We start from the raw sequence: 19,571 nt of genomic DNA, 5'->3' as shown, positions 1-19,571 counted from the left end.
TGACAAAAGGGAAGTATTCGCTAAAAGAAACAGCTGAACGGCTGAAAGTTTGTCCATAAACATGTGCTCAAAGGGAGTGGGCTGAAGACATCCATCAATCCATGATCTGGACCGTTCATACTCAGTAGGGTCGCAGGGGTGCTGGAGGCCATCCCAGCTCTTTTCAGGCAGTGGGCAGGGGACACCCTGAACTGGTTGCCAGTTATTTGCGCAGCGCACACAAAGACAGACAATTCACTCGCTCATTCACACCTAGGGACAATTCGGCTTGGCCAATCAACCTGACAAGCATGATTTTAGAGTGTGAGAGGACACCGGGGACCACGGGGAGAACATGCAAATTCAGCACAGGAAGGCTGGTAGCTGGATTTGATTCCATGACCTCAGAACTGTGCCGCGGACACGCTAACCACTCATCCGTCGTGCCGGCCTGGGCTGGAGTCGAAGCTTTAAATTGCCCACTCCTGTTACAATTTTTTTCTATGCAGGGAAACATAATCAAAACAAGGAAACGGAACTTTACTCCACAAAGGAAAATTAGAAAACAAGGAAATTACATTTCAATTATAGTAGTATCGCTAGTGACAGATATAGCACATGTTACCCAGAGAAACTCTTACTATAGCTCAGGAGGTAGACCGCTCGTCTTGGAATCAAGAAGTCGCAGGTTCAATTCCCGGCTCCTCTGTGTTATATGTTGAAGTGTCCTTGGGCAAGACACTAAATCCCTAATGCCCCCAATAAGCAGGTAGGCACCTTGCATGGCTGACTCTCCATTGGTGTGTGAGAGTGTGTGTATATGGGTAAGTGTTTAGCACATTGTAAAGCGCTTCGGGAGGTCTTCATTGACTTCAATAGCGCTATATAGATACAGACCATTTACTTTTAGTGTGTTCACCCAAAATATGTAAAGAGTATACATATTTTTTAATTTATATAAATAAGGGACTTTTTTAAGGTCACCATCTAATACTGATCGATACCATCTTTCCATTTTAACTATCAAGTCAAGTCATGTTCATTTGCCCTTAGTAACAAGAAGTCTCAAAGGGCTGTATAGACTACAGACTATTGCAAACTACAGACTATTATTACACCATCCCCTGATCTAAAACCTACATGAGGGCAAGGAAAAACTGGAAGCCTCAATGTGAGGAAATGAAGAAACATTGAGAAGGGGCCGCAGCGCGAGTATGCTCTTAAACCTGCGGATTTCTTCTTGGCTCTTGGATTACTAGTAGACCAGGATTGTCCGAGCAAATGTCATTTTTCTCTATATTGATAAAGTATTTTAATATATGCAAGTATATTACCAACAAGTAGTACTTACTACATGTTATTAGTGGGTTGTAAGATTATTCGTTCATTACAACTTTTATATTTGATCCAATTTATTTGCACTTCTGACTTTATTTTCAAAATATTGTATTTTGGTTGAACTGTTGACATTGTCATACAGTGTTTGTGTTTTTGTTTCTTTTTTCTGTTTGATTCTTGAAATGTGTTTTGAACCAAGTGTCATGTTTATTTTATTTTTTGGGTATTGTTAACACTATTTTCACTTTGACTTCAGTTTGTAAGTATCGGTCAAATGGAAGTTGTTTTAGTTGTCGTGATGACTTTGCATTTTTGTTACATTGCTGCTTTTTTGGTTAGACTCTTAACTTTTGTTCTGAAACAGTCGAAATATTTATACTTTTTACACTTTTAAAGTGTTTATTGGAGTTATTGAAAAGTATCGTTGTCCACAAAAAGTTGAATATTTTATCTGTTAAGTATGTGTTAAAAATTCCAACTGAGTCCGAAGAGCCCCCATGCATTATTTTTCACTGTGCTTATATGCTTTTATTTTACTTTTATCACTGCTGATCGCGGCAGAACACATTAGGTTCAAGGAATGGGGGGGGGTCGTTTGCTGGAGAGTGACGCCATGCTTGTTCCGTAGGTTTTTCTAAAATTCTATTTGTCAGTGTAGAGTGAAAATGGTGAAAGTAAGAAATGACCTTCACCAGTACATTCGAAATGCCAACCCACCCCCCCAAAATGATGAAAAAGAACAGTTTATTTGAGCATGTCTAAGAAATGCATGTACTTGCACACGCATAATAAGGGAGTTGACTGAGGCTGCGATCACGACTTTAAGCCTGGAGAGAATAACAAAGTTTCAAATTCCGTACAGCTCCTTTAATAGACATCGAACATTTTTAGTGCCTAAAATCGTTGTGCTGCGTATCGTATTTATAAACTCAAGGGGGAAAGGGTTCTATTATTCAATGATAGAGACATTTTCAACAAAAAATATCGGTATCAGTTGTGTATAGATCGATACTACCTTGTATTTAATTCGTGCATCCACTGCCACCACCTTATCTATTGAAAAAACACCCAAACCAATTTGTTCGCCTGTTTGGCTCGTTAATGTTCCTGTTTTAAATTCCAGCCGCTCCCAGTGGCATATTTGTTTGCTACCAATGTGCTGTGGAATTGCAAACAATTCTAGCTAACAATATTATAAGTGATGAACCAACTCCCATTTGCGCTATTTAAGTATGCCGAAGAAATACACCCACTCAAAAGTTGTGCCATCAACCATTACATGTATTCAAATATGCACTGTTTTTTAATTATTAAAATATCCAGTAGGTGACAGCAGATTACTATTTCTTTTTTTCCTCATAGACAGTACTAATGATCTGCTAATAAGGTACAGGGAAATGTCAATAATAATATATATTGTTTGATAAAGCGGTTTTAGACAGAAAAAACGGTAAAAAATAAATGAAGTAAAAATCAGGCAAGTTATTTTGCAGATTTTGTTATTTCACTGGTGGAAAAAGGAAGGATAAAGTTAGAATGTAGTAAGATATTTTGTTCCACAGATATTTTTGCTCATTTTAAGTATCGTTTTTTTTTAGATTCTAAGATGAAAAATTAAAAAAGTAAATATCTTGCACGTTATTTAGCTGTTTTCTATTATTATTTTGAAAATACTAGATCCCTGCAAAAAGAATCTGGTTTTTATTCCACAGATTTTTGTTTTGCTCATTGTAAGTTTTACTTTTTTTGTTTTTATAGAAAAAAACGATAAAAACAAAACTTGAAAAACAGGTTTGAAATATACTAAAATACTAAATTAAGGCAAAACTGTTGATTAACCCAGTGTTTTTCAACCCTTTTTGAACCAAAGAACACTTTCAGTTATAAAAGTTCCGAGGCACCCCGTCCGTTGAAAATGTTTAAAAATAAAGTTATGTCAAATATTTCACTATACTCCCTCATAAGCAGGTAATTAGTATATAAAAATAAGAAAATAATACTTTAAATAAAAAAGAATGGTGTGGTTTATTTGTGTTTTTATTTTTTACAGTGCAATCTAAAACCGCTTTGTTAAACAAATTAAGTTATTAAATGTACTGTGCTACCTCATGAGCAGATAATTAGTATATAAAAATCTACTGCCACCTACTGATATGGATGACTATTACAGTTCCTCGTCTGAAGAAAGCAAAAAAAAATGAATAATGGCCTGAATTTTTTGAAAGATAAAATTGGGCAAATTCCAGCGGCACACGAGACAAGGTCTCACGGCACACAAGTGTGCCCCGGCACCCTGGTTGAAAAACACTGGATTAACCTGTATTAATTCCTGAACCACTGTGACCACAAATTATGTGAAAAATGTTATACTGTCAATTTAAGCAACATGATAATTCAAGCGGGCAGCACGGCGGCGCAGTGGTCGGCGCGTGTGTGGCACGGTTCTGAGGTCATGAGATCGAACCTTCCTGTGTGGAGTTTGCATGTTCTCCCTGGCTGGTAACCAGTTCAGGGTGTCCCCTGCCCACTGCCCGAAGATAGCTGGGATGGGCTCCATCATACCCGCGACCATACTGAGAAAAAGCGGTGCAGATAATGGATGGATGGATAATTCAAGCTTTCAAAAAATAAAAAACTTTTAAAATGGTGTCGGGAATTAATTTATAAACATTTTCAACAGACTGTGTACCTCGAATTTGTTCAATGAAAAAAAAACATTCTGTATTAGAGGACTAACATCTGAAAATACAGTATATAATAATACATGGGATTCTCGTACAAGTGTAGCTATATGGTAGAGGTAGGATCAGGCCGAAATAAATCCACCCGACTGATCTGACCCGCCCAAATCCAACCAATTAACCTGATTTGAGGGACCGAGCCCAAAGTAAAGCTTTACTTCGGCGCCGTGCGTAACTCAGCGCCAAACTGTAGGTTTCGGGTTTACCTGGGGCCAAGTTTGAAGTGCAGCTCCGAAATGAAAACTTCAACGCCAAAGTACACATTTTGCCGAAGTGCAGCAAAATTAAACTAACTGAAATGGCACCGAAAAGAAAATCCCATTCAGCAGATTACAGAATGCAAGTAGTGAAATAATTGGCCTGAAAGTTTTTTACGCTTGTATGCTATTGGCGAGAAGCAGAAATGACGTAAGGGTAGAGGTGGAAAGAAGAAACCGAAGAGGAACATTTATTTGGATTGAGTGATTTGAAGTTAAAGTGATAGTTTGGTAAGCATGCTCTTTATGATCGAGTTATATAAGCAATATGACTTTGGCGCCTGAGTGCGTTTCTCGAATAAAAGTACTGTTACTTCAGAAAAATATTAGTCAAGTACAAGTAAACAGTAGTCATCTGAATAATTACTTGAGTAAAAGTAAGTGCATGCTGTGCAGATCCTCCACAAAGAAAAAAACAGAAAAAAAACGAACAAACAGCAAAAGAATAGCCCAGCTCAGCCCGACTTGATGATTGACATTTTAAACCAGAACCTGGACCAAAATTCGAGGCGGGTTCTGGCCTGAGCCCAAAATCTAACTTCTGTTATGCAGCCATTTAGTTACCACTAGATGTCAGTGAAGGCCACTGTGATAGTGGTTACATGTCTCAAAAAATGCACTTCCTCCACAGACAAATAGACATAAACAATTTACAGATTTAATTAAAAGAAAATGTGTTAATGTCCCCAGCAAACATCAGTTATCTTAGGATGAATAAAAACACACACAATCAGTTATTTGTCTAAGATTTGTGATGATTTATTTTGTACCTCTGCACTCACATCTGAGGTCCGAGAAGAGCATGTGTTCCTGGGAGAAGACAAACAATCCTAGCCGGCTGCCGACTAACGTGTTGTCGTAAATTGGGCCCAGGATCTCCCTGCCCTCGTACACTACCACCCTGCTCGAGGAAAAACGACATTGAGAATTGGTAAAGAAAACATTTGACATATACATTTGGTGCTGACCCCTTTAGTTGGTTTACCCTTCTCAACACCTTAATATTGTTCATGTTTGCTAGGCATTTCTATTAAAGGGTTGTACGCCTTTTTCATGGCCAAATTCAAGCACTTTTTAAGGACTTTCGAAGAAAATTTCCCAATTTACCCAGAACACAACAAGAAAAATGGGGTTATGATGCTTCATAGATTCAGATTCAGATTCAGATCTACTTTATTGTCATTCTAGTACACGTGTATACAGAACGAAATGTCGATACATCTGACCCGCACAGTTTCCTCGAATGTACAGATATAAGTAAAAGTTGTATTGTATTATGGCTACGTATAGTATTTTACCATACCATAGTGCCGATAGGACACTGCTGTACAAACTAATGCCAGCTGCCATTAGTCACAATGGAAGACGAAATGCGATGGCAAAGCAAACTCACCAGAGAGCAGTGTTCGGGTCATTTTTAAGCAGACTTGAGAAACATGGCAACAATTTCAAGCGTTTACTAGCACTTCTGACAATATCCAAGCACTTTTCAATCCTTGAAAACACAACATTAAAATTCAAGCATTTTCAAGGGTTTCACACACCCGTACGAGCCTTGAAACAAGTCTGTGTATTTTATTATATAGTGGGATCTGATTTTATTTCTTAGTATTCCAATCAATATGTTTTTTAATGAATTATGGTTGGGCGGCACAGCTGGTTGGTTAGCACGCAGCCCCACGGTGCGGAGGTTCAGGGTTCAAGTCCAACTACTGCAGCCTCCCTGTGTGGAGTTTGCATGTTCTCTCTGTGCCTGCTTGGGTTTCCTCCGGGCACTCCCACATTCCCCAAAACATGCATGTCAGGTTAATTGGCCAGTCCAAATTGTCCCTAGGTAGGAGTGTATGAAGGGTTGTCTCTCTCTGTATGCCCTGCGACTAGCTGACAACCGGTTAAGGGTGTCACCTGCCCACTGCCCGAAGATAGCTGGGATAGGCTCTAGCACACCTGCGACCCTACTGGGGATAAGCGGTACAAATAATGGATGGATGAATTATGGTTTATTGTTTACCACTAGGAGGCGCTAAATAATACACAATTTCCCTTTGAGAAACAGCACATCAGTACAGTTTGTTTTTCATTTGAAGGCCTTTTAAAAATCGTTTTATTTCAGTTTTTTCACCCTTGAGCAATGAATGTATTCATTGCTGGCATCACAGCACTTTGTGGCAATCATTCACAAACATAAACATGTTTAGTGTCCTTCACATGAGACGTCCTTTAATATTCGCTTTGTCCACCATAAGGAGCTTCTTTTTGTGCTAGGCCAGCTCATAACACACTCCTTTTTCACTCAGCTCACCGTGAAAATATGAAAGAAAGGCGGCCAAGCAAGACAAGCTTGAACCCATTATGCATCTTGTACCGCATTTGAGTGACGCTTCTGCTGTTTACACTCAAAAATGTTCGATTAATAATTGTTATCACGTTTCCAAACCTGATGAAGCCTGTCTTTGGTCTGTGTATGAGATGCATGCCGTATGCAGTGTAGTCCTTCCAGCCCCATTTGTTGGGATCGTGCCACAGTGTTCGGACCTGTCTTGAGAAAAGCACATGCATGTTTTTTCGAGCTTTTTAATGACAAATACCAGACGGAATTTGATGCTCGCCTGGTTGCGGGTGTTGCCAGTGTGCCACAGGGCATTGCGCAGGAATTCTCCTGGTCCCGTCCTGGAGTTGACCAGTTTAAAAAAGACCCCCGCTGTTCCGAAAGCCTTTGATGTTTTTTTTCTTCCAGTAGGCCTGAGATACCTGGTTAAGATCGGGGTGCAACGATTACAATTTTTCTCCTTTGATCTTTTGAAGAGTAAGACTTGTCGATTCCAAACACAATTTTTTAAAATCACATGCACTATTCGTCTTCGGCTTTTTAATTTACTTTATGCAGATTTTGATTAAAAATTGAAAGTTCATAAGTCAACTTAACAAGTGAACAGTGAGAGATGAAATTGTTGGAAAAGATTGGTTTATTTCGTTGAGGGATGACTAATTATTTAAAATTAAAGAGATCAGAGACGACAAACGCAAGAGAAATCTTTGTTTTCTCATCCAAACGTTTCTCCAGTAAATAGAAATAATCATCCTTGAAATGAGCAAATACATCTGATATAGCACATAGTCGAGCAGTTTTCTTATTTTGAGAATTATTGTCTCGCAAGATTAGAATATTATGACATAAACTTAGCATAGTAGACATTTTTTCTTGATGTTTTTTTTTGGGTGACAAAAAATAAGAAGAGAGAAGAAAATAATCCGTTCAAAAAAAGGCTGCAAAGTTTACTTTCATTCAACAAACATTGTAACCTCGGAACTGTCTGGCAACTGTCTTTTCCCTCGTTTCTACCAACCAGGGTTTTATTCTGCCAATACTATCACACATGAGTTAAATCTGGAGTGCATAGTTTGCGGTGTCCCTAAAAAGTTCAAAATTAAATACCAATGCACAACTGAGTACAAAGATACAATATTTTTCGCCCCACTATGGGTTGTTATTTGAGCCATATATATATACCGTATATATACATATATATAAAAAAGTTTTTTTTTTTTTTTCCGCCGCACCTGTCTGCCATCATCTTACTTTTACCTGCGGTCTTTCGGCCACATGGCATATTATGCTGGAGGAAAGGAGACGGGGGGTGGGGAGAGTGATTTCACGCGCTTGCTTGTGGTTTTCTTTTATTCTAGGATGAAAATGGTGGAAGTAAGAAAAGGACTGTCTCAAATGCCAACTCAAACCCCCAAAACGCTGGAAAAGGAGATGATTGTTTTAAAGTTTACTCGACTATATCTAAGATTGCCCCTTTCCTAAATTCTTAGTAAGAATTTCTCATACTTGCAAGCGCAACAAAGGGAGCTGGCCAGAGGCTGCAATGATGATTTCAGCTAGAAGATGGTGTCAGCTAGTAGAATATTTTGAAGTCGGACACCACTTTTAAAATTATTGTCTTGATATTTTATTTTTTTGACAAATCAAATCTGTGAGTCTCATTGGCTATGTTATCTTGAAAACACAAACATACTGTATTTGCCTTATTTTGAAAAATAAAAAAAATAAAATGATATAAATGATAAACATTGCTGGTGCATTGCATCATATATATATATATATATATATATATATATATATATATATATATATAAATGTGTGTGTGTAAAAAGGTATCCGAAAAACTGCATTTACCTGCATTTAGCAAAGCACTTTTTCCACAAACAGAAATTCTCTAACCAGAAGTCTCAAATGAATTGTTTGTGCAAATATTCAATTAAGTGCAATGCAAAAGTTGCATTGATTACAAAACTATTTCATGGCAACCCAGATGAGTCAAATTAAGTCAATAAAATGCATGCAGTGTTTTTTTTTTTTTTTTTTTTTAAGTTTCGGTTAAAGTAAAGCATCACAATGGCACTAATCTGGTAAATATGGTCATGTAAGCCTCACATTTATGCAATATTAGTTTGTAGAATTTTTTTTTTCTTTTTTAAATAAATGATTTATTGATTATATCTAAAAAATGATAGGTGGCGCTCATACCAATTTCCTCATGACAACGTAGAAACGTCGACTGGACTGATAAGTGAAAACAATGCCGTCGTAGTCGACGTCCCGGTCGGTGTTCACGTAAAATGTCACGCTGAAGTCCACCGCATTGAATTTGTCGTATCCTTTGCAAAGAATTTTAAAAGGGTTTGGTCACGTTAATGCACTCTAATGCTGTTAGGCGGCGGCCTCACCTGAAGTGATGCCGGGGTCCGAGTTGGCGGTCTGCAAGAGCTTTGTGCCTTGACTGTGGCTCAACCAAACTGGGTCCGACTGGGCATTGCCTTTTAGGTCCAGCAGGCCCGCCTGGAACTTGATGTAGCGGTTGAGAGGACACGTATCGAGCGCGTCGGGGATGCTGTCGTTGTCAAAGTCGTTGAAGCAGGCCTCACCGCTACTGTCGCCTGGGTGAAGATCGCACCGCAATCAACCGATGCTAGTTTTATTGCCCTCAACAGGTTCGGGGGCTAATACATTCGCTTGGCACTGTATCTGTGATTTACATGTGCAATGTTTGACCTTGAGTAAACCGTGAATATATTTGTGGATCTGAAATAAGTTTGTAAATATTTTTTGAGACAAATCTCTTCCCATATAGGTGCTGCGTAGAAATGAGCTTACATTTTCAGTTGAGATTTACCACTGGGAAATGCTAACTTAATTTTTAGAATGTCCATAATTGATTCGTAATTCTTGCACTAATACACATTTCATATTGGCCTGTTTAAGTGTAGCATGCACCTGTCTTCTTGGACACTTGGACCCGAAGGCGGCGATGACGCTTCATAGGACGATGCCATACAAACTACTACCAGCTGCCGTTAATCGCAAGGGAAGAAACGCAATGGCAAAGCAAAGCCACCAGAGGGCAGTGTCAACATCATTTTTCAAGCCAACTCGTGAAAAAACATGGCAACAATTTCCAGCTGTAACAAGCACTTTACTTCAAATTCAAATACTTTTCAATCCTTGAAAACACAATAAAAAAGATTCGAGCATTTCAAGCACCCTGCTCAAAAAGTCACCCACCTTCTGTGTCTGACTGGTCGGGGTAGGCTACCAGCCGACAGTTGTCCTGGTTGTCAGGTATGCCGTCATTATCGTTATTGTGGTCGCAGGCGTCACCTTTGCTGTCTCGTCATGATCGGGGTGGTAGCGGTTGGCAATGTAGGGACAGTTGTCCAGCGAGTTTTGGTGTCCGTCCTCATCAATGTCCTCGTTGTTTTCACCTAGGTCCCCCACCACGTCGCTGTCGGAGTTTAACTACAAAATTAAAGCCAATCAAGGGTGTAAACTTGGCAAGGACGAAGGGGAATTTTTTTTTGTCCCCATCAATTGGAGGTGAGAGCCTGGTCCCAGGCCCGAACCAGAATATCAAATGTCAATCAATAAGTCTGGCTCAGGCTTCTCTCTCGCGTGTTTTTTTTTCTTTTTTTTTTATAAATGTCCACATCGATGCAAATACGAAACTTATGTCCTTGAAGCCAATTTCATACTTTTAGATATTTATTCTGGCATTTTTTAAATATATTTTTTTGCCAAGGAGCTCCAAATTCTTGCATCAATGTTGGATATTTTCCCTCCATTTTTGTTGTCTTTACTGCCCTGTTACCTGCAGTGGATTGTGCAGAAGGGGACAGTTGACTCACTGGTCCCCAAAACCATCTATGTTGGTGTCTCTCTGCTCAGTGTTGTACACAAACACACAGTTGTCATGATTATTTGGGACTTCTGCACATTTTTCTTTCTTTCAATATTTTACAACAGAACTTAAGCCAGGTTAATTTGATTAATAAGAGTTCCCTGATTATATTGTACACATGTAAATTCAAGTTTCGCCACAAAATGGAAGTGTAAGAATACACAGTGCCGTGAAAAAGTATTTGCCCCCTTCCTAAATTCTGTGTTTTTTTGCATATTTCTCACTCACAAAGGATCATGAAACCAATTCTAATATCACACAGAGCCAAACCCAAATACAAAATGCAGTTTTCAAATATTTACATTTATTAAGGCCCCAAGGTGAAAAAGTAATTTCCACTTCCAAGGCTTTAAGGCTCCAGTAAACCACTGTCAGAGCCAATATCCTCAAATGAAGAAAACTGTGAATATTGGCAAATATTCCCAGGAGTGGCCGACCAACTAAGATTACTCCAAGAGTCCGATGACGGCTCAACCAGGAAGTTACAGAAGAACCTCAAGAAACATCCAAGGAACTGCAGGCCATGCTGGCTTCAGTTAAGGGTAGTGACGCATGACGCAACGATAAGAAAGAGACTGGCTAAAAAGGCATCCATGGGAGAATTCCCAGGCAAAAACCACTGCTGTCACAAAAGAACAAAAGAGTAGTCTCACATTTGCCAAAATGCATCTTGATTATCTTAAGACTTTTGGGGAAACATTCTGTGGGGCAAGGAATCAAGTTTTTGGAAGGTGTATAGTCATCTGGCATAAAAATGGCACAACATTTAACAAAAAAACACAATGCCCACAGTAAAGCATGGTGGTGGCAGTGTGATGCTGTAGGACTGCTTTGTTGCCTCAAGACCAGGACGACTTGCTTTGGTATGGGGAATAAAGAATTCAGGTGTTTTCCAGGAGATCCTGTAGGAAGAACGTCCGTCCTTCAAACTACAGCGCTCTTGGATCATGCAGAAGGACAACAGTCCGAAACACAGCAGCATGACCACCTCTGAAAGGCCAAAAACAAAATGAATGTTGTGGAGTGGCCAAGTCAAAGTCTGGATTTAAATACAATTGAGATGCTGTGGTGTGACCCTAAACGGGCAAATCATGCTAGAAAACCCTCCAGTATGGCAGATTCGAAACCATTTTGCAAAGACGAGTGGGTTAAAATTCACAGCACTGTGAAAAACTATATTGGAAACGTTTGATTTCTGTTATTTCTGCCAAAGGTGGCCCAACACGATATAAGGTTCAGCGAGTAATTCCTTTTTCACATAGGGTTAGATTTATTTATTTTTTTGTGCCTCAAAAAATGGAATGAACATTTCAAAACTGTATTTTGTATTTCATTGGGTTGTCTCTGTGTGATATTAAAATTGGCTTAATGATCTGAAACCTTTAGTGAGTGATAAATATGTAAAAAACACAGAAATCAGGAAGGTGCCAATAATTGTTTTCACTGCATCAATGGCGTCACCTGTGCATTTTCTGCCACATACGGGAACAATTGCAACCTGCACATGCAAAATGTAATTATTGGGAACTCACAGTGAACCAAATTATCAGTTTATACAAACTCCTGATGCAACTTCATACCATCGCTGTCTATGTCAATGATGCAGGCGTCCCCCTCGCCGTTGCTATCCGTGTATGTCTGCAGCGAGTTGTAATCAAAGAGACAGTTGTTACAGCGTTCTCCTACACCGTCCTGATCGCTGTCGAACTGCTGAGGGTTGTACACCACTGGGCAGTTGTCCTGCCCAATAGGCTCTCCTTAGCATTTAACTATCAGTTGATGCATTGACATTAATGGGATTTCACTGTGTAATTTGAAATTCAAATAATGATAACGTGTTTCATTTCAACTGTCTGGTTATCACAACGTTTTTTCTAAAAATCGTCGTTACCATGTGAGAAGTAAAACTATATGATTGTATTAATCATCACAATTATTTTTTTCAAGGGCGGGACGGTTGAAGATAGAGGAGAGACAGTGAGATGGGAAGAGGGAACGAGACACTCAAGCAGCCAATCACGATCATTCTGCTTTGCAAGCCAAGCCAAAGTTAATCAAAAATGGATGACCACGGCTTCCCAATGGCAACATAATAAGACTTAATATTTTAGGAGCAGTATGGACAGGTCATTGTCTCATCTTTCTCCTCTCGGTCTCCTGCTTAGGGAATTATTAATCATCATTATTGTTTTAATTATTATTATTATTACTACTATTATTTCTATTACTATTATTATTAATCACTTATTCCATTACTCCAACAAGCAAAGATTAGCACAGATGTGTGCACAAATGCAAAAAAGCCAACACACACACATTAACAAATAAGAACAAATTTACTGTGTCATGATCATTGTTTGCCAACATCAATGAGCTCTGGTGCCCACAATTGCCTACTTTCTCTTAAAAAAAGATAAAAACAGATACTCACTGAAACAATTCAAAATGATAAATTTACAGTGTGTAACCTTGCAGAAAGTTCCTCCTTGTACTGGCAATATTTTGACTTTTAAGTCACACTGGGGTGCCACAACACAGGGACAAAAGTTTCAAAATAAAAGCCTGTTAACTAATTAATTAATCTCCAGTTGGACTAGACTTCTCAGGCCATGGCATTGTCCCGTTACCCACGACTAAATCCGTACTAAAGTGGCACCACAATGCTCTAAGGATGCTGAGGTCGGAGAATTACACAGGTTTAGAGTAAAAGGATTGACGAGGCGGCAACTTGGCAATGACAAAGACAGACTAAATTGAGAATCAGTTCATCTGTGATAGAGGGCTTGATAAACACATACCTGATAACAGCTACCAGGTGTTCATATACTTTGTTTGAATGTGATTGAATGAGTTTATGGAGTCAGTCAGTTCAGGTTTAGTGAAACAGCGGAGAGACAGTAATCCGATTAGCGGGCCATGATCCTGATATTTTACAGATTAACCCGAACACGCAGGCCCAAGGGGACTCTGGGATTTGTAGTTCTGGGGCTCCAGCTAGCCATCTGCCAAGCCGTATACAAAGACCTCTTCCCGTGTTTGTAAACAAGTGTGACGTAGCCTAGCTCCGCATGCATTGTTGAGGCAGAACCGCGTAATACATGTCAGTTAATACCGGCCGATTAAAATAAAATTTGATAGATCGTTAAATCTGAAATAAGCGCTAAGTATGTGCAAGCAGCAAGATAGTGACTTTATATTAGTGGTCAAAGTCAACCCCCCAAAAACACCTGTTCTTTTGATCGTTACACCACATGGATTGTGCAAGCCACTTTGTGGCATGTTTACCAATACATTTACATCAGCAAAATTTACAACAAAAAGATAATTTGTCTTCTATTCTGAAAGACAGCAAGATAATTGACAAGTGTATATATATATAATATATGTAGGCAGCAGGGCGGCTGAGTGGCGAGCGCATCCGCTGCACTGTTCTTTGGTCATTGGATCAAACCCAGCTATACTGGCCTACCTGTGCGGAGTTTGCATGTTCTCCCCATGTTTGCATGAATTTCCTCTGCCCAGTCCAAATTGTCCTTTGGGTACGGGAGAGCGAGTGAGTTGTCTGTCTCCGTGTGCACTGCAATTGACTGGAAACCAGTCCAGGGTGTCCCCCTTCTCACTGCCCGAAGATAGCTGGGATGGGCTCAAGCACCCCCGCGAACCTGCTGAGGATAAGCAGCTGTGATAATGGATGTATACACGTATATAGAATTTTTCAAGGGACATTGTGTACTATTTAGCGCCTTCAAGTGGTAGAAAAAAAAACTAAATTCATAAAAAAAAATATATATATATATTATAAATTAAACTGTTTAGATTTGAACAAAATTCAAAATACGTGAACTATCATCTAAACGTGCATTTTATTGAATACTTGTAGGTAAAGAAATTTATATTAATTTACATTACACGACTCACCCAAAGGAAGCTGACATGATTGTTTGTAATCTTGTTGCTAAAGGTACCCTATTAACCACATTTTTTCTTAAAGTAATCACCCCAATTTTGGCTAACCTGCATTGGCTCCCTGTTAGCCTAAGATGCGATTTTAAGGTTCTCCTATTACTATACAAAATCATACATGGACTTTCCCCCTCATATCTTTCAGATCTGATTTCCCCCTATGTCCCGGCCCGAAGCCTTCGTTCCGAGAGCGCCGGTCTCCTGGTGATCCCAAGAGCCAAGAAGTGTTCCGCTGGTTCGAGAGCGTTCTCCATCCGAGCACCGGTGTTGTGGAATACTCTTCCCCCTGAGATCCGATCTGCAACCTCAGTGGAAATGTTTAAATCTAAGCTTAAAACTCACTTCTACTCTATAGCATACGAATAACCTAAATTCTTATATGTAATAACTTGAGAAGCCCTTTGAGACTATTTGTGATTAAGGGCTATACAAATAAAAATGACTTGACTTAAAGGATAGGCAAGAAAATTACAAAAATATGATGCAGCTTGTTCACTTTGAGTCTTTGTAGTTTGTAATCTTTCTTGTCCTTTGTAGGACTCGTTTATGGTTGTTTTAGTTGTCAAATAGAACTCACTGTCCCTTTAAAAGATTTTGAAAAACATGAAATTAAGGAATGTGACCAATACATTTACATCAGTGGGATTATTGGTACAATGCAAGTAGAATTTGTCCCGAAAGACAAATATTTTTTGGAAAGTCAGACATAATTTAGCTTGCTATTTTTTTTATTTTTTTATTTATTTTTTTTACCCAAAGGGACAGTGCGTATTTTTTGCCACCAGTTGTCACCGTATCGTAAAGTGCAACACGTGTTACAAAGCCCCAGGAAGAATACAAACTATGGAGACATAAAGTGACCTGAATGCCCAGTCTTTTTGAGGTTTTCAGTACTTGTAGCAGCAAGATGGCAATTATGTCAGCTAAAAGAGAGAGGTGAGGCTCATGTAATGTGAAATACATGCTCATTTCTTGGAGTTGGGATCCAAACTTTGGACGTGCTCCGGCGTCCTGCGTCATGACTCTAACACGGTAACGCCTGAGGGTCACAACGGAAGCGGCAGCCTCTCCCATTAATTCTATTCAAGCAGTGCTGGATCTACAATTACTTAAAAAATGTATGTTAATATGATAGTTGATGTACTTTTGCCTATTCAAATCAATATTGTCTATTTCTAATAAATGAACCCTTTTCACCACTAGGAGGCGTCAAATAATACACAATTTCCATTTGAAGCAGAATGCTGGGTGACTGAATTATTAAATGCATCTTAAAGTAAAATTGGACTATTGTTTACTAGCCCTGCAACCACCTTGTTGATTTGAATGAATGGATAACATACCTGTTAATCGTATTTTAGATATGCATCCATCCATCCATTACCCTGACCGCTTATCCTCAGTAGGGTTGCATGGTGCTGGAGCCCATCCCAGCTGTTTTCGGGCAGTGGCCAGGGGACCCCTTAACTGGTTGCCAGCCAGTCACAGGGCACACAGAGACAGACAATCCACTCGCTCATTCACACCTATGGACAATTTAGACCGGCCAATTAACCTGTTATGCATGTTTTTGGAGTGTGGGAGGAAACCCACACAAACTAGGAGAGAATATGCAAACTCCGCACAGGAAGGTTGGTAGCTGGATTTGATCCAATGACCTCCGAGCTGTGCTGCGGACACGCTAACCACCCGACCGCCGTGCTGCCCGTATTGGATACAATTTTTGATCATTTCAAATTGTGTACTCCATAAAACAATATTTGTACGGAAACTTTTTCTTTAGAAATTAATTCTAAAAAGTTGTTTTTTTATCAGGTCTTGCCCATTTCAGCTTTAATACGGATCATGGTCAATGGTAGGAGATGACCACGTCATCGTAGATTGCTAAAATCTTTGCGGTACACTAGCCATTATTTTTCTCGATAAAGCATTTATTGGTAGATAAAAATAACTATTTTACAGAATTATGTTTGTTTTAATTATACATAGTGTATCTTGCTGGAAGTAGGTGCTGCGTTGTGTTTGTAAGGTTTATTATCTTAATAAGGGGAAGTGCAATCATTAAAACCCCGGCGAGTAATATTTGACCACAAGATGGCATTGTATTGCCTAATGCGAACAAAAATGCCACAGAGCACATTGTAGCTGCGAGTTGCCGGACAAAAAAACAAACATGACTTGACTTGAGGTATTTTGTCTTGTATTCAGATCCATCCATCAATCATAAGCATCATTCACCCTCAGTAGGGCCGCGGGGGTGCTGGAGCCCATCCCAGCTATCTTCAGGCAGTGGGCAGGGGACACCCTGAACTGGTTGCGAGACAATCGCAGGGCACACAGGGACAGACAACTCACTCGCTCATTCACACGTAGGGACAATACGGGCCAGCCAATTAACCTGATGTTGTGGAATAGAAACGTGCTGACATCAGACTTTCGGGAAAGTCTTGGCAGACGAATTAGTACAAACAATTAGAAACGTGCTGACATCAGACTTTCGGGAAAGTCTTGGCAGACGAATTAGTACAAACAATCCTCCTTAAGGGAAGCGTTTGACTTGCCAATACTTTCTGAGAAAACTGAGGGAAAAACATTTCCGAAGAAGTTACGTAAGCGGGGTGGGCCAAACCGGTTCCATATGCTGTGTTGAAAGCTATAAAGAACCACGCGTATCTGAGATTTTCTGAATTTCTTGCTGAAGATGTACCAATAAAAAAAGAACTCCCTCTGACGTTGTCTGATTCCTGCATTCTCTGCGAACGCGTACGAGACGAATTCTCGACCTATATTTCTTCAACACTGACATGCATGTTTTTGGAATGTGGGAGGAAACCGGAGTGCCCAGAGAAAACCCACGCAAGTACAGGGAGAACATGCAAACTCCGCACAAGAAAGCTGGTTGCTGGATTTGAACCCTTAACTTCAGAACTGTGCCGCGGACGTGCTAAGCATTCAGCTGCCGTGCTGCCCTGTATTCAAATCAGATTTTATTTCATTTTTTCCTGGATGAAAGTTTTAGGCTCCACAAGTAGGCACTCGATAGTATACAATATCCCTTTAAATAAGGGGAGCCATTGGCTTAGGTTTACATGTATATTGATTTCGTTTTGGTTTTGATATTCATACTATCAATTAATATTTTTACAACTATATTCCCAATTTTGTTCAAAGTGTCATGTATTTTTGTAGGAACTTGGGATCCAAACTTTGGACATGCTCCCGGCGTCCTGCGTCATGACACGGTAACGCCTGAGGGTCACAACGGAAGCGGCGGCCTCTCCCATTAATTCTATTCAAGCAGTGCTGGATTTCACCAACCGGCTTTACTTAACTCAATTAGCCCGTGACACACTTTCCCCCCCTCGGACAATCACCCGTCTTCCGCCCTGAATGGATTAAGTCGCGCAGCCAGCGAAGGACCTCCATGACAGTGCACCGACTCTTCTCCCTCGCGTCTTGACGAGACAAACCTTCGGATATGACCGTGGGCATTGGATATACCGGCGGCCCCTCAGCTTCGGTTCCTCAAAAGGAGATCGTTTATAATGGCCTGCTACCCTATGGCGACCGGCTGGACCAGGAGGCCTCCGAACTTTTGGCGGACATCAAGTCGAATCTTTCCAGAGCTGTCCTCGTCCGGGAATTGTGGCCAGGGGTCGCCTTTTGGTGCAAGAAACTCTTTTCGTAAGTACTGGAGGTTATTACTATAGTTTGGTATCTAAATTAAGTGAACTAGGTATGTCCTTGCTTGGGTTTTTGTCACAGTGGAATTTAATCAGTTGATGACCGTGCAGTATACACATACGCCTTCACTCGAGTCTGAATCAGTGATGTATCGTTTGTGAACGATTTAGCCGGTTCGTTCAGGAACGACATAGCCCCCCGCCCCCCAGAGAATCTGTATTGTAGACTTTAAATTTGCTGGGTATAAAATTGTTGTTGTTTTTTTGGTACATGTTTAAATAGTTTGGATTTCTGTTTCCTTTTTTAAATCAACATGTTTTGCATAACAATTGCACTGAATAGTCAATATCTTTAATTAACATTTGTTTTGTCTTCTAGAGATTCCGAGTTGCTTAAAATTGATATTAAAGTAGCTTCGTATAAAATAGTTTAAATGAGTTACACAAAACAGCGACATCTTGTGGTAGAGTGAAAAAATAAATCCGATTGTAATTTAGTAAAATGATGGTTTTGTGCTCGATTCTTAATTCCTTCTGTACATTTTTATTGGTAATGTACTGATTAAAAGTTCTCCCAATAACCTGTCTTTTTTTCCTGATTTCTCTTTTTTCCCAGCTTTTTTCTTCTCTTTTCACTTTTTTCCTTTTTTTATATATATATATTTTATTTTGTTTATTTTTTTCTTTATTTGCCGTTTTTTCAAGTAATTACTGGTCTAAATCAATCTAACCCTCAATAACGATTTTATAAAACCTTTACTTACTTAGACGAGGTGAGCGGAGAAGATGAGGTAAAATTTTGGACTATTTGATCAAGTTTCAGGAGCGAGCAGAGAGAGTGGGAAAGGTGAGATGGCACAACATTCATTTGGACAGGTAACTTAAAATTAGTTTTACCTGGTTATATCAGTATCAGAAATTATTTTCCCCCCATTTTATTAACACTCCACTTATTGAAACATAAATATTTTGTTTGTTTGTTGTACATGATTCAATTGTTTGTTTGTTTGTACATGATTCAGATTGAATCGTTTCTTGTACATGATTCAATTGTTTGTTTGTTTGTACATGATTCAAATTGAATCGTTTCTCCGGCGCCGTCACGAATGGCAGCCACTCCAGCAGCTCCCGTGTTATTTTCGATTGTTCTCAGTTATTTTCGATTGTTCTCAGCTTAGGGATGCTGCTGGAAAAGTGAATTTCCCTTCGGGGATGAATAAAGTATCTATCTATCTATCTATCTTAGGCTACGACACATAAAAAGCATCAAAATTAACACCGGGCAGATCCTATTGGTGAATTACCGCCCCCTATGTCTGTGAAAGTGTTCACTTTTTTCTCTAGACCTTCGTGCAGGGCCAAACCAAC

At 39.6% G+C, this 19,571-nt stretch overlaps 1 protein-coding gene and 1 pseudogene across 1 annotated transcript in view; one reads left to right on the top strand and one right to left on the bottom strand.

Moving 5' to 3' along the window:
- Positions 1 to 5,011: 5,011 nt before the first annotated feature.
- LOC148347040 (uncharacterized) lies at positions 5,012 to 17,804 on the bottom strand (annotated as a pseudogene).
- The window catches only part of LOC148347039 (proteasome activator complex subunit 4B-like), a 60,156-nt gene continuing 58,357 nt past the window's right edge, over positions 17,773 to 19,571 (top strand). The window contains exon 1 of the mRNA XM_088324166.1: positions 17,773 to 18,204. Coding sequence (XP_088180292.1) covers positions 17,999 to 18,204 — 206 coding nt within the window. The 5' untranslated portion in view covers positions 17,773 to 17,998. The remainder of the gene's footprint in view (positions 18,205 to 19,571) is intronic.

The sequence above is a fragment of the Urocampus carinirostris genome, chromosome 19 (genome assembly GCF_059441175.1).
Source record: "Urocampus carinirostris isolate Australia breed hairy pipefish chromosome 19, RoL_Ucar_1.0, whole genome shotgun sequence".
In the NCBI taxonomy this organism is placed as follows: domain Eukaryota; kingdom Metazoa; phylum Chordata; class Actinopteri; order Syngnathiformes; family Syngnathidae; genus Urocampus; species Urocampus carinirostris.
Note: the sequence above shows the minus strand (reverse complement) of the source record. Positions and strands in the feature narration are given on the sequence as shown.